The following is an 18384-nucleotide window of genomic DNA, read 5'->3' as shown; positions in this document are numbered from 1 at the left end:
GGGGTAACTTTCTTACAGAAACCATCTAGATTTTGGCCAGAAAATACTTCTAATAGCAAAGTTCCATATCACCCTTCTTCCAAGCTCCTTGAAACAGAAGCAGAGGAAAAAAAACAGAAGAGTGCAGCTATTTTCCTCTATATGACCTACAGCCTTATTATCTCCCAAACTATCCAGAGTTTTGTGAACAAGAGTGGTAAAACAATTTGCTGATCCTGATAGTCATTAACCCCTTCACTGCGGCGGCTATTCCGCCGTAGTGCTAAGGGGGCGGGGCAGAAGAGCGGCGGGCTCATGCTGGTGACGGAACCGCTCCGTCACCAGCGTCGGTTGCGCTGTGCTTATGACTGAGCAGTTCCGTCATGGCCCCGCCCGCTCAATAGAACGCCCAGCGCAGGCGCGGAATTCGCGCCGCGCATGAGCGGCGGGCGGGCCATGACGGAACCGCTCCGTCATCAGCACAGCTCCACCGCAGCTAATGATGGAGCGGTTCCGTCATCAGCACACAAGGGGTTAAGATCCTTATGAGGGAGACAATGAGGAATACCTAATTTTCCCCCTCAAATAAAAGGTCCATGAGCCTGCTGTGGCTGGTTCTCATCAAGATCCTCTGTCATATGATGGTGGATTATTACATCTATTTCCCTACAGAACTATTTTCTCAATTGGTGCATCAGTCTCCTTCAACTCACCAGAATATACTGCTACATCATCCCGATATCGAAATGCCCAAACTTCCTCCTATAGACTCTCCATGTGATGACATGCCAATTGTTTCATGTCTTGGCTTTAAAAAGATTTGGCCTTCGAGTAACAAGCAGAATGAAGTATTGTTCTCTAAATGAATTTAGAGAGCCAGCAAAGAAGTCAGTCAAGGCAATTCTGGCTATAGGTCATCTCCTGCAAGAAGTGTGTTAAAATTAATATAGATGTCATAAATCATTGCATTCCACCCTAAGGCAGATTCAGTAGTGATACAAACAGCCCAGAGAAGTTATTGAAATCCACCTGACAGGGAAGTACAACTGATGGATGCATTTGGACGTAGGATTACTTTCATGGTAGCCACTTTGATCAGGGCAGTTAACTCCATTGCAATACAGGGCAAATTTGATCATCAGATGTGGTTTGATTTAGCGCACTACCACAACCTATTATCTTACCTCAAAAGAAAGGAAGTTAAGTTAATCCTGCATGAAAGGGAAATTAACTCTGCCGTGAACGTTAATAGCCTTGGATTCTGCAACTGGCTTGGCTGTGTTATGAAGGCAAGGCTGGCTGAGAGCAACCTCTTTTAGACACAAAGTACAAAACAGGATACTGTATGTCCTTTGATGGACAATTCTTATTTGGGAAGCATGTTGATGCAGTAGAAAAGATCTGAGCTGATCCAGATACAGTTAGATCCTCTGAGCCTTGCAGCAGTGCAATCTACAGTCTTTTCAGAGCGCTAAAGGCAGAGAACAACCTTTTGTGGCGATTCGAAGAGCTATTAATATCCATTTTGCTAATGACAACCCCAGTAATGCCAATTTTATGACCCTCAACAACAGTGGTCATACAGAGTACAACCTAGTGGCATTTACCAATCCAGAAGCAGAGGTAATGGACACTCTAAACCGCCTGTCACTGATAGCCCCCCCAGCACCTACTACTGTTGTTTCCACTTCCCTCTGTCCTGGCCTCGTAGGTGGCAGGATATCTGCTTTCTTGCACGAGTTGGGACCTCATCCAGTTTGAGCATACCGTAGAATTTCTTCACTGCCATCCTCAAATGCCTCTGCTAAAGCACACGCACCTACACTTGCTAAAAGCCAAAATCCTTATCATACTACAGAAAGTAGCCTTCAAGCCAGTCCTGAAAGCATATTGCAACATAGGCTTTTAATCCAGATTTTTTCTAAGATTGTAGAAGCAGTAATCAGCATGTCAACCTTGAAGAAGGAGTTGCATCTGTTAATGGAAAATAATTGATTCTTGGATCACAAAGACACAGCCTTCCATATTACTATTCACTAGAAACATTGGACATTTCTCATATTCAAAATAGCCGGCGTGGTTATCAAGACAATGTCTTCCATTTTGGGTGCAGATCAGCCCCAAGAACTCTTACAAAATGCATTACGCCAGTCACAGCCCATCTTCAGTGTTTAGGTCATCCGGTGTATCTCCACCTAATTGACAGGTTAGTCTGATGCCCTTCCATTTAGTTCACAGACAAATGAGTCCTAAAAATGACAAATGATCCCTACCATTGTCACACAAGAGTTACATTATGATGGCACGCGTATACGTCGACGACTCTACAACATACCCTTTGCGGATTTGACAAGCGAACCTCGCCTCACTGGCAAGTCAACTGCCAGAATGCAGCTAAGACTCAGCCATGACATCCTATTTTTCAGGAAAGGCCTTGAGACTTACCTTTTCAAATCTTACTTCTGCAATATAGTTAGCAAAGGTAAGTAACTTTTTCATCTTATCAGGTGTATGAATGGAGGGGACTGAGCCCAACATGACACTACAAAGGAGGATGGTCAGTTGAGAGTGATGTGGGTGGGCACTGGCCTAGTATAAGAGAGCCGAAGGGAAATTATGAGCGACAGGGAAATTATTCTTTATATTGGCACCTTCTTGGATAGTGAGTTTAACAAAACTGCATTCTTCTTGCTTTCTGTTCTCTCTTTCCATAGATATCTTAGTTTAGTCCATGTGCCAGTCAAGTTCTACTCTGTGTAGCAGTGATGCTTTATCACTGTTGTTGCTAGTTGTGTTCTAGGTTAGAGATTAGCCAGGATAATTTCTGAAGCACACTGTGTATATCATCTCAGTGGGCTTACAGAGAAAAGTGGGTGGGTGTCCAATTTATTTAGGTTATTAAGTGTCCTTTTAGTTTCTCTGCAAGTCTTTGTGAGATTCTCTTTTTTGACTCAATTTAGTGAGCTGTTCCTATCTTACTGTATTTCTTCTTATTTATGCCATGGGACTTGCATCATCTTTGGGAGACTGACCAGTCTAAACTCAGCTTTGCCTATACCCCTAGTTTCTGCATGAACTGGTGTTTACTCCTGTGCTGCTATCCTTTTGCTATAGTCCTGGCTTTTCTACCTCACTGAACCTGTTCCAATCTTCACCCTGCTGATGCATCTCCCTCAGCTTCATATGCTTACAAGTTCTGATAAATGCTGGCAGAAACCCTGGGTTAAAACTAAGATGCATGGTGAGCAAAAGAACGATGCGTTGGAGTGCTACCCCTAGCATTGCCAGTGGTTAGACTTATTGCAAGCAGCCTCCAATCGAAGAGCATTATTGGACTTTTTAAAATATTGCTTGTGTAGGGACCAGAATGTAGGAGACTTTAGCTATTGTCATCTCAGCTTTACATTACTTGCTGAGCCTTCTCAATTTGAAGGAGTAAAAGGAGAGCTTGGTCTGCTTTCTCTAAATAAGGAAGCTGTCATATCGACAACATCTCACCAATTGTTACACTGTGTCTCTTTGTTGATGAGTTTGAGATGAGATTCACAACTATTCCATATATATCTCTCAGTTGTGTTACAGTATTTTGCATTGTGCCAAACAACCAAACCACAATCTACTTTTCTGGTGTTCCACTCAAGCACAACAAGACAGTTATTTGATACACAGTCTTTAGAGTAATTTATATCTATGATTGTAAATGTGCAGTTAAAATGGAACGAAATAAGCCAATTAATTCATCGGTATTTCAGAGACTTATTATTGTGTTTAGTTTATTAAATGATCCCTTTGTTTCCCTGCAAATCATTGTGGGATTGTATCTTCCTGTAAATAGGAGTGAAGAGAAGTGTTTAGTTCGAAGTGGACTTGTTCAACTAATGGATAGGCTCTGCAGTTTGAGCAGCCAAACAGAATCCAGCTCAAATGAAAAACAGACCAAAAAGCAGAAAGTTGCAACTATGGCATGGGCAGCTTTCCAAGTTCTTGCCAATCGTTGTGTGGAATGGGAGAAGGAAGAAGGTATGAACTGCACATGTTTATTGATTTATCTTTATACTGCGTGTTAATTTCCAAAGGGTTGGACCTGTGTGTTGTTCAGCATGAAAGGATACAGATGCACCATCTCACCTTTATGAAGAATTGTTTTTTTCCTTCAATATTTGATGGAATCACATATGTAGAGGGAAAAGCGGCCCAACTGGTTGCATGGGAGGAGGAAGACAGATCAGTAGGTATTCCCCCTGTGGAGCTATTTATTTATATTAATTAAATATTCTAATAAAAACAATTTAAACCTAAAATATTGTTTTGACTTACAAAATGTATTTGTAGCAAACACTTTGTTATATAGATTCCATGATTAATGAGCATCTGCCAGTGTAACTTTCCCTGTAATTCACTTACCCAGCACAGTGGTAGTCGATGAAGTGCAGCCATGAGTCTGCTAACAACCTCCTGATTCTCTACCATCTTGAGTGACAAATCCTCTTCATCACTTTCAAGGGACAGTAACATAAGAAACAATAGCAGGAATAATCTTCTCCTCTCCTCATCACAAGTTTAATTTAGTGCCACATGTGTCTCCCCCAGACTCCTATTGACTAGCCCTTGACTTTGTACTCTTATATGATCATGTGCTGACATAAAAGAAGCTACAACTTAAAACACTCCTCTTTCCCTCCTCTTTGCTTAAGTAGTGCAGATAGAGGCCTGTCATGATGTCATGCTAAAATGTATGATGATCTATCTGTTAAATCTAAGAACAATGAGAGCCAACTTTGTTCCTCTCAATGGCTTCATCTGCACGAGTGTGACCTTGCCCAGCGACATCTTTGGTACCGCGTAGGCTGCACCCTGTAGTGCCAAAATTGTGTAGCCAACATAACACATGGCATATCCACTATGTTCAAGCATGTATGACCTTATTTCCCTGGGAGAAAACTCTCTGTATCCCTGTGGTACACAGATGGGAAGCTAGGAAACAATATCCCTCCTCTTCCAACCTATAATAGACATGCCATTTGATGTTATGATGGTAGACACATTTGGGAAAAAGCTCAGAACTCCTTGGAGAGTATAAAGCAGTGTAGATCTTACATCAGTTCTCCGGATACAGCCTCCCTAGCTAGACTGTCTCATTGCTAATATTAAAAGCTCTGAGGGAAAAGCCTCCTCAGTGCAACAGACTTGTTCCTCACTAATTATGTTTATTCCACCTATAATGTACACTGCATAACTAAGATGCTTCTTTGTGGTGTACATTAGAGGCAAGTACAACTAGATGTCATGGTCTTCCTTTTTGCAGACTTCCCAAATCTCATTAATGGGTTTATCTAAATATTTCACAAGATACCATTCTAAGTGAATGATGGTTGGTTGTCCATTGAAGTATAGGCATATTTCATTGGGCTAATGTCCTCCATTCAAGGTACTGCTTCCCAGTCTTTAGATCATCACATTCTTTTCCCCCTCCCTCAACATAGATGTCTTGATGAGCAGGGGTAAAGCTGTTAGCTGTAGAGACTGGGGACAGATACCCACTGTAGATGAAAATGTGATTTTTATGGCAGATACAATTTGGTGCTCCAGAAAGGAGATGGCCTTTCAGGTTTTGAATTTGGGCTTCCTCTGTAATTTTTTCAAGAAGCATAACTTCAAAATTATCAATCTACAGCATGTATGTAACAAGACTGGCTAGTATTTTGACCTCCAGCATGCCTCCTTTTACATGCCTGTGAGATTCACAAAGTTTGAGGTTCAGGCGCGGTAGGGAGAGAGCCTTTTCAGTTGGAAGCACTTCAGTTGGACCTCAAATTGGTAATTTTAGTGTCAAAGAGGTAGAATTATTGGCTATTCATTTGCGCAGAAAAGAAAGCCATGTATTCCCCCTACCTTGAAGATTGGATTTATAAAAGCTGATTCTTTGGAACTTGCCTCATAACTCCTCACAATGACCTACACCCTTCTTCAGTCTGAAGACTGGGAATATTTCTTTTGGCGGGAGCAAGCCTTAAATCATCCTCCCAGCGCCTGGCAGGTAGGTTTATTGGGATGGCTATCAGCAGAAGCAAATGTTAAATGTGAGAATGTTAAGAACCTTTACACTATGCCGCGCCCTAAATCAAGAGACTACATGAGTTATATAAAATGAAGTATTTTTCTGATTTGGTCTACCACATCAAAATGCCTTCATGGGTAGATGAGGAAGGTGTTGGCCAGTTCTCTGTAGAGAGTCGATATAGATTGTGTCAGTGACCTATTAGCAGATATGCATTTCAGAGCTCTGTGGTGCCAAAGCTACCATTTTTAAACTTGTCTTGTATACTCACATGCATCAGTTGAAAGTTAAGCACTTTTTAAGAAACCTAGCTTGGAAAATCATTTATAATTCCATCAGAGTAGGCTGCAGAGGCTAGTGCTCCAGACACCTCTTTAATGGATGAACCTTATCCAGCAGTATAGGGTGGTTCAGATAGATAGCAAGAGGTCTCTTAACCTTGTGGCAGGGCGAAGCCCCAATGTGTTTCCCAAGTCACCCGGGATTGCTCTTGCTCGAAGGTGAACGTCTGTTTCTGGAAGTGGTTCCCCAACCATTCTAGGGTCGGTATCAACTATATCTCCATTGTCTAATGGCCTATTTGGTGTAGACCTAATGCACCATCACATCTAATCCTATATCTGACACTTTTATATATTTTTTTACGCAATTGTTAATGTTAGGTTTAGGCTTGGACTCATAATGTCTGAGAGTGGACTTATGCACTATAGGGGCATATCTGCTCATGCCGTATAGTGCACCCTGCCCTTGGGCTGTAAGGGTGACTTACCTATGCCTCTTGCAGTGCTGGTAGGCCTGGCACACAAGTCACGCCGGCTGCAGTTACCCTTGGTACCACTGGTACCTTTTACAAGAGACTTACATGTGGGCCAGAGGTGTGCCAATTGTGGAATCAAAGGTACAGTTTTGGGAAAGAATGCAAGCACTGGGATCCTGGTTAGCAGGAACCCAGTGCACATTCAGTCAAAGAGGCATCAAAGTCAGACAAAAAGTGAGGGAAACCATGCCAAAAGGGGTACTTTCCTACTGGGAGCTTTCTGTCTAAAGACATAATATGTAATATGTTATTTGTATCAGAGAATTACAAGGTAGATATGGGGAAACCCCAAAAAGGCTCAGAATATTGAAAGATATATCAGTGCTTGAAGAACCAGCTTTAACGGTAAGTAGCTTGTTATAGTTTTATTCTCATTTTGGGAAAAACTTAAAAAATGATAAGAGTAAGTATTTCAAGACATGCAACGTTTTCAATACATACTCGCATAGTATTCATAATGTGTGGTTTGCTGAATTGTAAACTTTTTTATTCCAAGACTCCTTTTTATTCCAATATGTATTTGTTGAGCTATTGTATACTCAAAGCACTGGAACTTTGTTTCTTATTTGTACTAAACAAAAAATAGAAATCTCCCCTCCCTTCACCTGATCAGGTAGTGTCTCATAGGTGAGGGACACCCATCTCCAAGTTCTTACTTAATCACTGAACAATCGCTGGATATAGTCACCAACCTTTATAGTGCAGAAGGTTGATGGTAAGTATTGTAAAAACCAAAAACTAGAATAATGAGGATTATTAGCAATAATGCAAACATTGCTTCATCCCCTTCCTCGACCCAGTACTTACTCAGTGATTAATTTCCTCAGCAAAATGTTCTGATGCAATCCAGTAGCTCAAACAAAGTAGCAGACAGTGTATTGAATAGGTTAATTAACACTTGTAGTCTAATCAGTCAACTGAAATCCCAATACCAACTATAAACTATTGAAACTGAGGTAAAGAGCATCGTAACAAACCAAAATGTTTTGTTTTTGCTCCCACCCTCAAACTAGAAACATGGACAAAAGATGCGAAAGCAGCCCACTTAGCAGCTGTGCAAATGTCTGCCAGTTGAGTGTATCTGGCTTCTGGCCAAGAGGTTGCCATAGTTTCAGTAGACCTTCTCTGCACAAATGGAAGAAGGTTCACATATATTTTCTCATAGCCCAGGGAGTCATTTTCTTGACCAACGTATTCAAAGTGAGGACCAACTCCATTCTTCTCTCTGGCTGTCCCATAGAATTATAAATGGCACTTAACAGATTCAGTGGTCGTTTGAGCAAGATTGTTTATGGATTCATTGTTTGCAAGGCAAGAAACTGTCCATTCATAGAAAGTTAAAACATTAGTTCCAGGTAAAGCAATTAAAACATTATACTCTTGTATAAGTACTTTTATAATATGTACCAAATTTGACACCTGCATTTTTATTTTATTTTAAAATCTAAATTTCCACTTTAATACCGCTCTTGATCAACTATATATTGTGCCCGTCTATTAAAAAATGTCAGACAAGTAAACCATAACATTAAACAGTTTATATGAAAATTGAAAAAACATATATTCAAGGACTTATGGCCTAGGTTATAAATATTAATAAAATGCTGTAATTGGCTTGTAATGGTAAAGAGCAGAACCATAATGCGCCTATTCCCGAACTAGAACAGAAATACGCGTCTAATTTGGGATTAAGGTAAAGCTAGTGTCTGGAAATGGCAAATTCCAGTGTTTTTTAGTTGCTATACCTTAGCCATAATAACATCAGTCTCTCCTTCCCCTCTTTTTTCTTTCTTTCTTTCCCATCCCCATTCTGCCCCTATTTATCCAACCCCTATTTATGGTCCAGTTTCTTGTGTTTTGTTCCAGCACTTCTGTTTATACATTTTACAGCTTTTGCATGTCACTACGGTTGAACTTAAATACCTTCCACCCTTTCAGTATGTGACTTCAGATCAAGCTTGCAACTAATACCTTATACCCTGCTGTTAAAACTTAGGTTGTTAGTTTACTGGGGGATGAACGATGGTCTAGCAGCCACCACAATCCTAGTCGGGGTAAGAGATAGGCAAACCCTAAATTAACCTGTGCTCACCCTCTGGTAGCTTGGCACAGAGCAGTCAGGCTTAACCTTAGAGGCTGTGTGTAAAGTATTTGTGCAGTACTTCAAACAGAAAAACTGTGAAAGCACCACACAAAATTATTCCACACCAAGTTAGAGTTAGAAAAAATAGATCAAAACAATAAAAATTCAATTAGTAGGCATAGAGATATTTATTTATAATGTTTATAGTGAGAAATAGTGCCACAAAGCGGTATTGGGGGGATCTGGTCACTCCAGACTGGGACATTGTCACAAGCTCAGGCTGACCGCAATGGAGCGCGTACCGGCTACAGAGACCCAGTTGGGCCTGCTGAACAAAGCACCTTAAATCCAGGTTGCAGAGTGTTGTGTGAATCCGCATCGAAGATACATCGCGCAGCAGAGGCGATCAATCAGTACTGAGATGCAATGAGGCTGAGGGGCGAGGTCCTGTTAAATCGACACAGAGGATCCTGTCGAAGGGTCTTGCAGTGCGAAGTCTAGTGTCAAGGAGGCTTAGCAGAGACGATGTGTCAATTCCGATGAGTACTAAAGCTGCAATGTGGAGTTTCAGTGTTGTCGTCAAGGCTGCAGTCCACAAGGGATGCAGGAAACTCGCGCCAGGTAAAGCATCACGCAGTGGCTGTTCTGAAGGCAATGTGTCGGTTCCAAGGTGCAGGAGATGGCGGCAAGATGCAAGTCTTGTGCAACGGGTCCAATCCACGCAGCAGCAGGGATGCATCGGTTTTGCTAGGGGATGTGTCGCTCAGCAGAGTAGATGCGTCAGTTTCACTAGCAAGCACTCAGGCCAACTTTCAAGGGTCCAGGACTGAGATGGTACCACTTGGCTGGGTAGATTCACTGATGGCAGAGTCCTGGTGCAGGGTTTGGAAGCCTGTTATGTCCCTGAGGCTTCAGATCAGGAGGCTAGCCAGCTAGCCATTGGAGTCACTCTGGGTTCTGGGGTCAAGTGATACAGGTCAAATCATTTTCACCCAGGCAAAAGGACAGCAGGCATCAGATCAACACAGCAAAGCAGGAGTCCCGCAGAGTGTAGTCCAGCAGAGTGGCAGTCTTTCAGCATCACAGCAGTCCATCTTCCTGGCAGAGTATCCGCAGGTACTGAAGTAGTGGTGTCTGAGATCCAGTACTTATATCGAGTGGTGCATTGGAAGTGGAGGAGACTTTAAAGACAGTACTTTAAAGTGCACATATGTCCTCTCTTCCTGCCCTGACTCCGTACTCACTGCATGGGAGTACGCAGCCCTTTGTATATGGACAGGACAGAGCCTATTCAGATGTAAGTGAGGCTTTGCCCAGCTCCTCTCTCTCATTCTGCCAGAGAAACCGCGTCTCTCCCCTATCTGCCAGTTCCATTACGATGGCGGAGTAAACAACGTTGGGAGTTCATGACGGTGAGGAGAGTCTTTGGACCTGATGGAGTTCTCAGTGACTTAACAGCTTTGCTTGATCTCAGTTTTAACTTTTCTGCACTTTTCTCATATTTTGACTATCCTGTGGAGGCGGCAGTTCGTCCGGAAGGGGTTCGCACGTCCGATCGGAAGGGTCAAGGATGAGACTGATTGACTGGGTTTGACATTGTGGTCTTGATTGATGTGGGATTTGCTACCATGATGCTTGTGGGAGGTTAGGCGGTGTTTACAGTTTCCCCTGTTGCGTACTGCTTTAGCTTCTTAATAGATTTATGGATTTACTCTGGGGGATTCTTGGTTCTGGCAGGAGGGAGGGGGGACCGGGTGCACGTACGAAGGTGCCCTCCTACATTTTCTATTTTTAGTATTTAGTTAGATGGGGCGACAGGCACACTGCTAGTTGGGGTTCGGCGAAAGCCATATGCAGGGTTGCAGGGTGGGGGGATGGGTGTTAGTGTCGTTAGTTTAGGCTGTGGCGTGAATATTTTTGTCATTTATCCTGATTTAGTTTTTTCGTATCTTGGGGCACTACGCCTATCTTTATCCTGATCTGTTGGGTGGCGGGGACCGAGTACTGTAGCGCATCAAATGAAGCTTAATTGTGTACAGTCAACCATTATTGAACGATCTACGCGTCGATGTTTCAATGACCCCGCCCATTGTTTTTTACAGAAATCCTGATATCTGAAAATGTTTGCTTATTATTGTCACTGAATGTGATGTCCCAGATACGTCTTTGATTTATTTTGTTTTATATTTGAAAATAAAAAGAAATATAAAAAAAGGAAAATAAACGAAACGGGAACAAAAAACCTGTGACATGAGCAGTTCATCCAATCTAAAAGCCAAACACTGCAAATACTGCATGAACAGCTGTACACATAGTCACTTGATCGTTAACAGTTCTTTGCAATATAAGTGTACATCCAGTGTTTGCAGGTTGTTTAAAAATTGTTCAACTGACTATTGGTCATCTAAGTGCATCGAACGATGAACAAAATGGACCTACTGTGTTGTGTAGACACATTTTACTATAGTCCTAACAGTCGTGATTATTTGCAATTAATCTTAATCCGAACGTGCAATCTGTTGTGTGGACGGAAACAAACAATGATGCTTTATACATTTTAGAATGCACTCCGAAAGATCTTCAGAATTTTTATGATGCTCAACAGCAGAATTGCACCCTGTTCCCGGGATTGCCCAGGTCCTACCTTAGGGGTGACTTATATGTATGAAAAGGGATGGTTTGGGCCTGGCAAAAGTTTTATCTTGCCAGGCCGACTTGGCAGTATAAACTGCACACTCAGGCTCTGCAATGGCAGGCCTGAAACATAGTTAAACGTCTACTTAAGTGGGTGGCACAATCAGTGCTGCAGGCCCACTAGTAGCATTTAATTTACTGGCCCTGGGCACATGTATTCCGACTTCACTAGGGACTGAAAAATAAATTAAATGTGCCAGTTGCAGATTAACCCATATTACCATGTTTAGGTGAGAGAGCTCATGCGCTTTTAGCACTGGTTAGCAGTAGTAAAGTGATCAGAGTCCTAGTACCAGCCGAAATGAGGCCAGAAAAGTGGCTGAGGAAGGCAAAATGTTGGGGGGGAAGAACACCCTAAGGCTGTCCGGTCTAACACCTGCCATATTTACTGTATCGCTAGTCATGCTGCTAACCTAAGAATCTATACTATTGGATTGTGTCTGCTGGGAGAAGGATGCATCTTGCTTGGGAGAAGAGGGAAAGGTATTGATAACTTTAATAGTCCAGCAGTTAGGCAAATTGACCAATGTTATTTATCTATTAGGGTCAATTACCAAATCTTCCTGCAATGTTTGAGGCCATTAGTTGCTACCTCTAAAAGTAATGGATGATTCCATCATATACTGGTTTTAAATTGCTAATAAGTATGTTATTAGCCCGAAACAACACAAATTGTTTTACTCAATTTTCAGGTAGTTCTCCAGAAGCTGTGCATTCAGGTCTGGCTCGACAAGTTTCCAGTCTTCTCACAAATCATCTAGCTCGGGCTACCGAGTGCTGTGGAAACCAGGCAGCTGGAAACGATGCCTTGCAAGATGTGCTTAGTCTCCTTAATGATCTTTCGAGGTACGTAGTAATTGGCTATTGTTCCATTTGTGAGCGACCATTGTGACATTCTATTGGTTGTTTGGATGCTAAGGAATAATTGGTTATCGCTAGATCTTTCACGGTCTCTCGCGGTGCACTGAGTAAGCATTGACAAAGCAAATAGGTGTTACCTTTGCTACCTGCTGGCTTTGCCAATGTGATGCTGTGCACCATTGCTGTATAAGAGTAATAAAAAACTAATGACGTTGCTGTCCACGTCATTTTGTAGGCATGAGCACTAGGCATGCACATGCCTACAAAATGATGCAGGCTTTCTTTTTATCTACTGATCTGAGTTGGATTGGTAAATTGGAGAAATGCAAGAGAAGGGCAATGTGGATTGCTAAAAAAGCAAACAAGGAAGAGGGAGGGGAGCAACATGGAATTGGTGGGGGAAACGTGCACAAGTGAGAAAGCTACACAACGGGAGAGCTACATAAGGGCAAGTACATCACGGAGGAGTCACGAGAAAAGCACACAGTGAGGCGGAGAAGGAAAAAAAGCGGAAGGAAGGTAGCTGGAAAAGCATGCACTCATTCACTTTTGTGAAGTGTTTAACACAAAAAAGTGGAAGGACACAAGTAGGTGGTAATGCTCCAGGGATGGGACAGACAGACACAAGATGGAAAGACATGCCATGGAATAAGAAGGCAGTAAATAAGAGTGGCATTAAAGCCAACCAAACTTAGGCATGGGGGCTTTGCAAGCCCCTCCTATGTTTTTGGTAAGCCCACAATGTTTTTGCATCCAGACTGCTGAGCTGTCTTGTAGACTCGACCCAAAAGGCACTAATCATTAGTTTTTTTTCTACTGTTCTCTGGGTCTACTGCCACAGCATAATCTCTGTACAAAAACCCCCCATTATTTCTGATATAATTTTTAGCATCTAAAGGGCATACTAAAAAGGGTGATTGACCCTCTTGTGAAGGAAAAGCCTACCAGAAAAATATCAGAGAGGGGTTTATTCTGCCAGTGTGTTGTTGAGTGACTAAGTAAAAGCTATGATCTGTTAATGAGACTTGTTAGAACTTGTAATGCCCCGCCCAAAAATAAAATGTGTTGTGGTAAATATACATTTTTAAATAATAAATATGGATACCCCTTTTACTGTGTTAAAGTCTCGAGGGCTACAGACACTCATCCTTCCGGTTTCGCCCAAACATTACCCTCATAGATTATATTGTAGGGCAAAGTAGCTCAGTCAAAATCAAGTTAGGAGGACTGGAAGCTGTTAAGTAGTACAATTGTATCTGAGGCTGTTTGCCCTTTATTTTTTCTTTTCAGATACTGTTTTGTTTAATTTTGCGATCCAATTAAATTGTCTTATGCCGCTTTAAGGAGTGCGTTACTTACGTAAGAATGACCAAATGCTGGCTGCAGTGTCATGATGTTAAATGCTAGTGGCCTCGCAATATCAGAATGTTGACTGTTGCTTGTCCTTCTTAATGATTATTTTTATTACACAGATGTTTGAACCTGTGCACCTAATGTTGCCATAACAATGGAAATGTAAAAAGGGTTTTTTTTTTCATCTCATCTGAGAAACATGTACTAAAGCTTGACCTTGTATCAGAGACTGCTATTATGTATGTCTCTATTAAACCAGAATGTGAATTTTTGTTGTGTTGCTCCTTTACAGTTCACTCGTTTCTAATTGAGTTTGTGCTTCTTTCTGCTGTTGTATGGAGATGGAAAGTTTTTTATAGCGCAAACAAGATCACTGGGGATAACAGAATGCTTTACAGTATGATGGGAGGAACGAACACAATGCAAGATCTATAACAATATCATAAGAGTAAGGGAGAGAAAGAAAGAAAATACAGTGCAAAATACAACTAGGATGGTAATACAATAAAACAAGTGTAGGTGAGTAGCAAGGGTGAAACACAGTGTACAAGGGGGGAGCTGTATCAAAAGTAAGAACAAAGTCAACAGGTGCAATGTCAACGGGCCTGTGATTCTAACCCTATTAGGCTATGAATTTGTTAATAAGGAATCTTCTGGCTTCCACTTCCTTGACTGAAGTTGCGCCTGGCTCCAACTAACATGGAACCCTTTGGCAAACCCCTTTGACTCAAATACCTTGACCTTACCACATTTTTATTTTGGGATAATCAATTTTATTAAGGTTTTCAACACAAAGAAATTCATTCGTAACAAGTCACAGTGCCCTCTAAAATACCCCTGTCCCCCTCCCCTGACTCCACAAAGCATAGCAGCATAGATAGAAGAAGTTAACGGTACCCACCGAACACAGAAATGTAACAAGGTCAACATGGTGGTAACGGGCCAAACCATTTGCCCCACACTTTATGAAAGAGTTGGGGACAACCCCGGGCCTCAAAAACGGATTCTTCTTGTGTCCCGCACCAATCTACCCCCCTCCTCCAGTTCCTCAAGGTTGGTGCCTCCGCCTGAGACCATTTGGCTGCAATGTCCCGTTTCGCTACTGCTAGCACCGTTTCCCAAGAGACGCTTATCGGCTCTGGAGCCGTCTAGACCATCAAACGCTCCTAAAAGCAGATGTCTCGGGTCATGAGGGGCCACCCAACCCAACGCACCCTTCAACTCTCACTCCACCCCTCTCCAGAAGGAATCCAAGGCCGGACACAACCACACCATATGGAAGAAGTCGGCCGGGGTACCAGCACATCGGGCACAGGCCGGGGAGGAGCGCACACCTGCTCTAAAAAGACGGGCTGGCGTCAAATAGGCCGCATGGAGACAGTAGAGCTGGACCAGGCGCAACTTCGAGGACGTGGTCAGGGTTCTGGGCGCCATAAGGGCGTCACGCCAATCAGCTTCGTCCAAGGCGCCCACCCATCCCTCCCATCGCTCCCTGAGGCGGTCCAAGGATATGGGGGAATTATTAATCAGGGCACGGTATATTCGGGAAACCCTTCCCCTCACCGGATCTCCCATCATGACTTAGGCATCTAGGGGACTAAACTCCGGAAGGGAAGTGGGTATGGGGAGGTGAGCGTGGAGGGCGTGGCGGAGTTGTAGGTATTTGTAAAACTGGGAGTGTAGGAGTGAGTGTCGGTGTTGTAGGTCAGAAAAGGAGCGTATGTGGTCCCCAACCCACACGTCCCCTAGAAGGGTTATTCCCACCAGACCAACGACGGAACCCCTCCAGGGCAGCGGTCTCGCCCAACCAGGTGCCACACCAAAGGGACGTTTGCCGTGTCAGCTTCCGGTCCAATCTCACTGAGCGGAGTGCGACGCGCCTTGCAATAAGAACTGACCTGGTGATGGATGGCATGTCCCGGGGCACCGGGGAGCCGTAAAGGAAGCCTTGCAGTTGTGTGAACTCCAGAACAGTGAGTTCCACCCGGTAGGCGGGATCAGACCACCCACCTGCAAACCAGTCATGGATCACGATGAGTTTGGTGGCCAGGTAGTAGGCGATGAAGTTGGTGACCCCCATACCACCGTCGAAGGGGGGAATTTGGGAGTGGTAGAGGGACATGCGTGAGCGTCCCCTGCCCCATAAGAATCGTATCAGCACGCTATCCAATTCTCGGAACCAACTGCTTGTGAGGGAGATTGCGGTGTTTTGCAGAATGTAGAGGAAGCGGGGGAGGATCATCATTTTAAAAAGGGCACTTCGTCCCAGCGGGTTGAGGGGAAGTGATTGCCAATTTCGAAGATCAGTTTTCATCCGGGCGACAAGGGGGGCAATGTTGAGTGTCCATTCCAGTTCAGGCAGGAGGGTCACCCACACCCAGGTACTTAAATGACAGCTTCCGGAGGGGGATCGCTGCCTACCAATCAAAACAGGCCCGCAAGGAGTGGAGGGTGACCAACGTGGACTTTGTCGGGTTAAGGCGGAGACCAGAGATTCGCTCAAAGGCTGAAAGGGCTCTCGGGGACCTGGGGCCAGAGCTTTCCGGGTCAGCCAAATAGAGCAGCACGTCATCCGCATATAAAGCGATTTTGTCCACCTGGCTCTGGTCTCATTGCCATCCTCGAATTAGGGGGTCTTGTTGTATGAGCGCCGCCAGGGGCTCCATCGCTAACGCGAATAGGAGTGTGTAGAGAGGATAGCCCTGGCGGGTGCCCCTTCGGATCGGGAACGGGTCAGAGGGTCTGCCGTTAACGAGCACCCGGGCTCTAGGGCTGTTGTAGAGGACCTGGATCAGGCAGCGGAAGGGAAGGCCGAAGCCCAACTTCTCCAAAACGTCTCCCAGTTACCCCCAGTCCACCGTGTCGAAGGCCTTCTCAAAATCGAGTTGGAGAAGGGCCAGGTAGGGGGGGGGCCGATGGCGACGAGCCAAGGCAAGGTGGAGACGGCGGATGCAGTGTCGGGTACCCCTGGCCGGCATGAAGCCACATTGATCAGGGTGGACCATGTCAGTCAGGAGAGGGCGGAGTCTCTGGGCGGTGGCGAATATCTTAATTTCAGTATTAATCAGGGAAATGGGCCTGAAGTCAGAGCAGTCTAGGGGGGGTGGGTGTGTCTTTGGGATGACCACGATAGTTGCCATATCCGACTCGAATGGGAAGGACCCATCCTCCACCACCTGTCGAAAGAGCTCCGTCAGGTGGGGCACCAGATCCTCACGGAACGTAGAGTAGTATTCCTGGGGGAAGCCACCTGGCCCAGGTGTTTTGCCGGAATGTAACAGGGTGATGGCCCGTGGATTTCCTCCGGGGTGAGCGGACCATCGAGGGTATCCGCTGTCTCTTTAGGGAGGCAAGGCAAAGACATTCCGGATTCCGTCATCAGATCCGTGAGGGAGGCGCCAGGGGGGCGTGCGTTATAGAGGGCCTCATAGTAGTGGGCGAAGGTTTGCGCAATGGCCTGAGAGGCCACCTGGCAAGTCCTATCAACCATACAGATCTCAGGGATAATACGGTAGGCTCTGGGATAGGAGATCAAATTGTGGAGCAGTCTCCTGTTTTTGTCGCCACATCCGTAGATGCGGGCAACTGAGGATCGCCCGAGCATTTTGGCTGACTCCAGAGAGAGTCACCAAATCTTGTCTCGGACTAAAGCCAGCTGTCTGGATGAGTCTGCAGAGTCAGCCCCCAGCTGGGCTCGCTCTAAGCGGACGGCCTTAGACTCCAGCTGGGCGGACTGGGCTGCACGCTTAGCATGTACGAGTCCCCTGGCGACTCCTCGAAGAACCGCCTTACCCGCCTCCCAGAGCGTACCCTGTGAAGGGTCCGACCCAACATTGGCGGAGAAGGAATGTCGGAGCTCCTGGCCAAGGGAGTCTACTAGGTCGGGGTCCTGCAGGTACCACGCGTTAAGGCGCCAAGTGGTCCTAGGGCCAGTGGACGGGGACCCAATGCGGATGGCAACAGGGGAGTGATCAGAGATCCCTCGAGCGAGAATCTCCGCTCCGGACACCAGCTGGCAGTCAGTAGCGGGCATCAGAATCAAATCTATCCGCAAGTGGTTGTGGTGGGCGGCGGACATGTGGGTATATTGTTCTTTCCGGGGGTTCCACACCCTCCATACATCACAAAGTCCCAGCGCCGAGGCCCAGCCCACAAGACATTTTGCTGAGGCGTGTCGTTGTGCCGAGGAAGGGCCCGACACATCCCTGGAGGGCTGGAGGACCGCGTTAAAGTCACCCCCGACAACTGTGAGGCCTGGGGGGAGGGAAGAGACCACTCGTGTGAGGTGCTGAAGGGTGGAGGACAGGAGTGCCGGAGGCACGTAGACAGAAAGGAGGTTCAGGGGATTGCCCTCAACTAAGCCTCATACAGCCACGTATGTACCTTGAGTATCATTGACGGCATGGGTTACGGTAAAGGGAAGCCGACGTCTTAGAAGAACGGCCACCCCCCTGGAGCCCCTGGCGAAGCCGGAGTGCCAGACTTGGTCAAACCCGTAACGTGCTAGGAATAGGCATTGGGAACCCAGGAGGTGGGTCT

The 18384-nt window shown here is 45.0% G+C and overlaps 1 protein-coding gene across 1 annotated transcript in view; it reads left to right on the top strand.

The window, feature by feature from the left end:
• HECTD4 (HECT domain E3 ubiquitin protein ligase 4) overlaps positions 1 to 18384 on the top strand; it is a 2691195-nt gene that overhangs the window by 829780 nt on the left and 1843031 nt on the right. The window contains exons 34-35 of the mRNA XM_086943079.1: positions 3815 to 3999; positions 12324 to 12477. Of these exons, the coding sequence (XP_086799205.1) occupies positions 3815 to 3999; positions 12324 to 12477 (339 nt within the window). The remainder of the gene's footprint in view (positions 1 to 3814; positions 4000 to 12323; positions 12478 to 18384) is intronic.

This window comes from Lissotriton vulgaris, chromosome 11, assembly GCF_964263255.1.
Source record: "Lissotriton vulgaris chromosome 11, aLisVul1.2, whole genome shotgun sequence".
Lineage (NCBI taxonomy): Eukaryota > Metazoa > Chordata > Amphibia > Caudata > Salamandridae > Lissotriton > Lissotriton vulgaris.
This window is presented reverse-complemented; position numbering and strand designations above follow the sequence as displayed.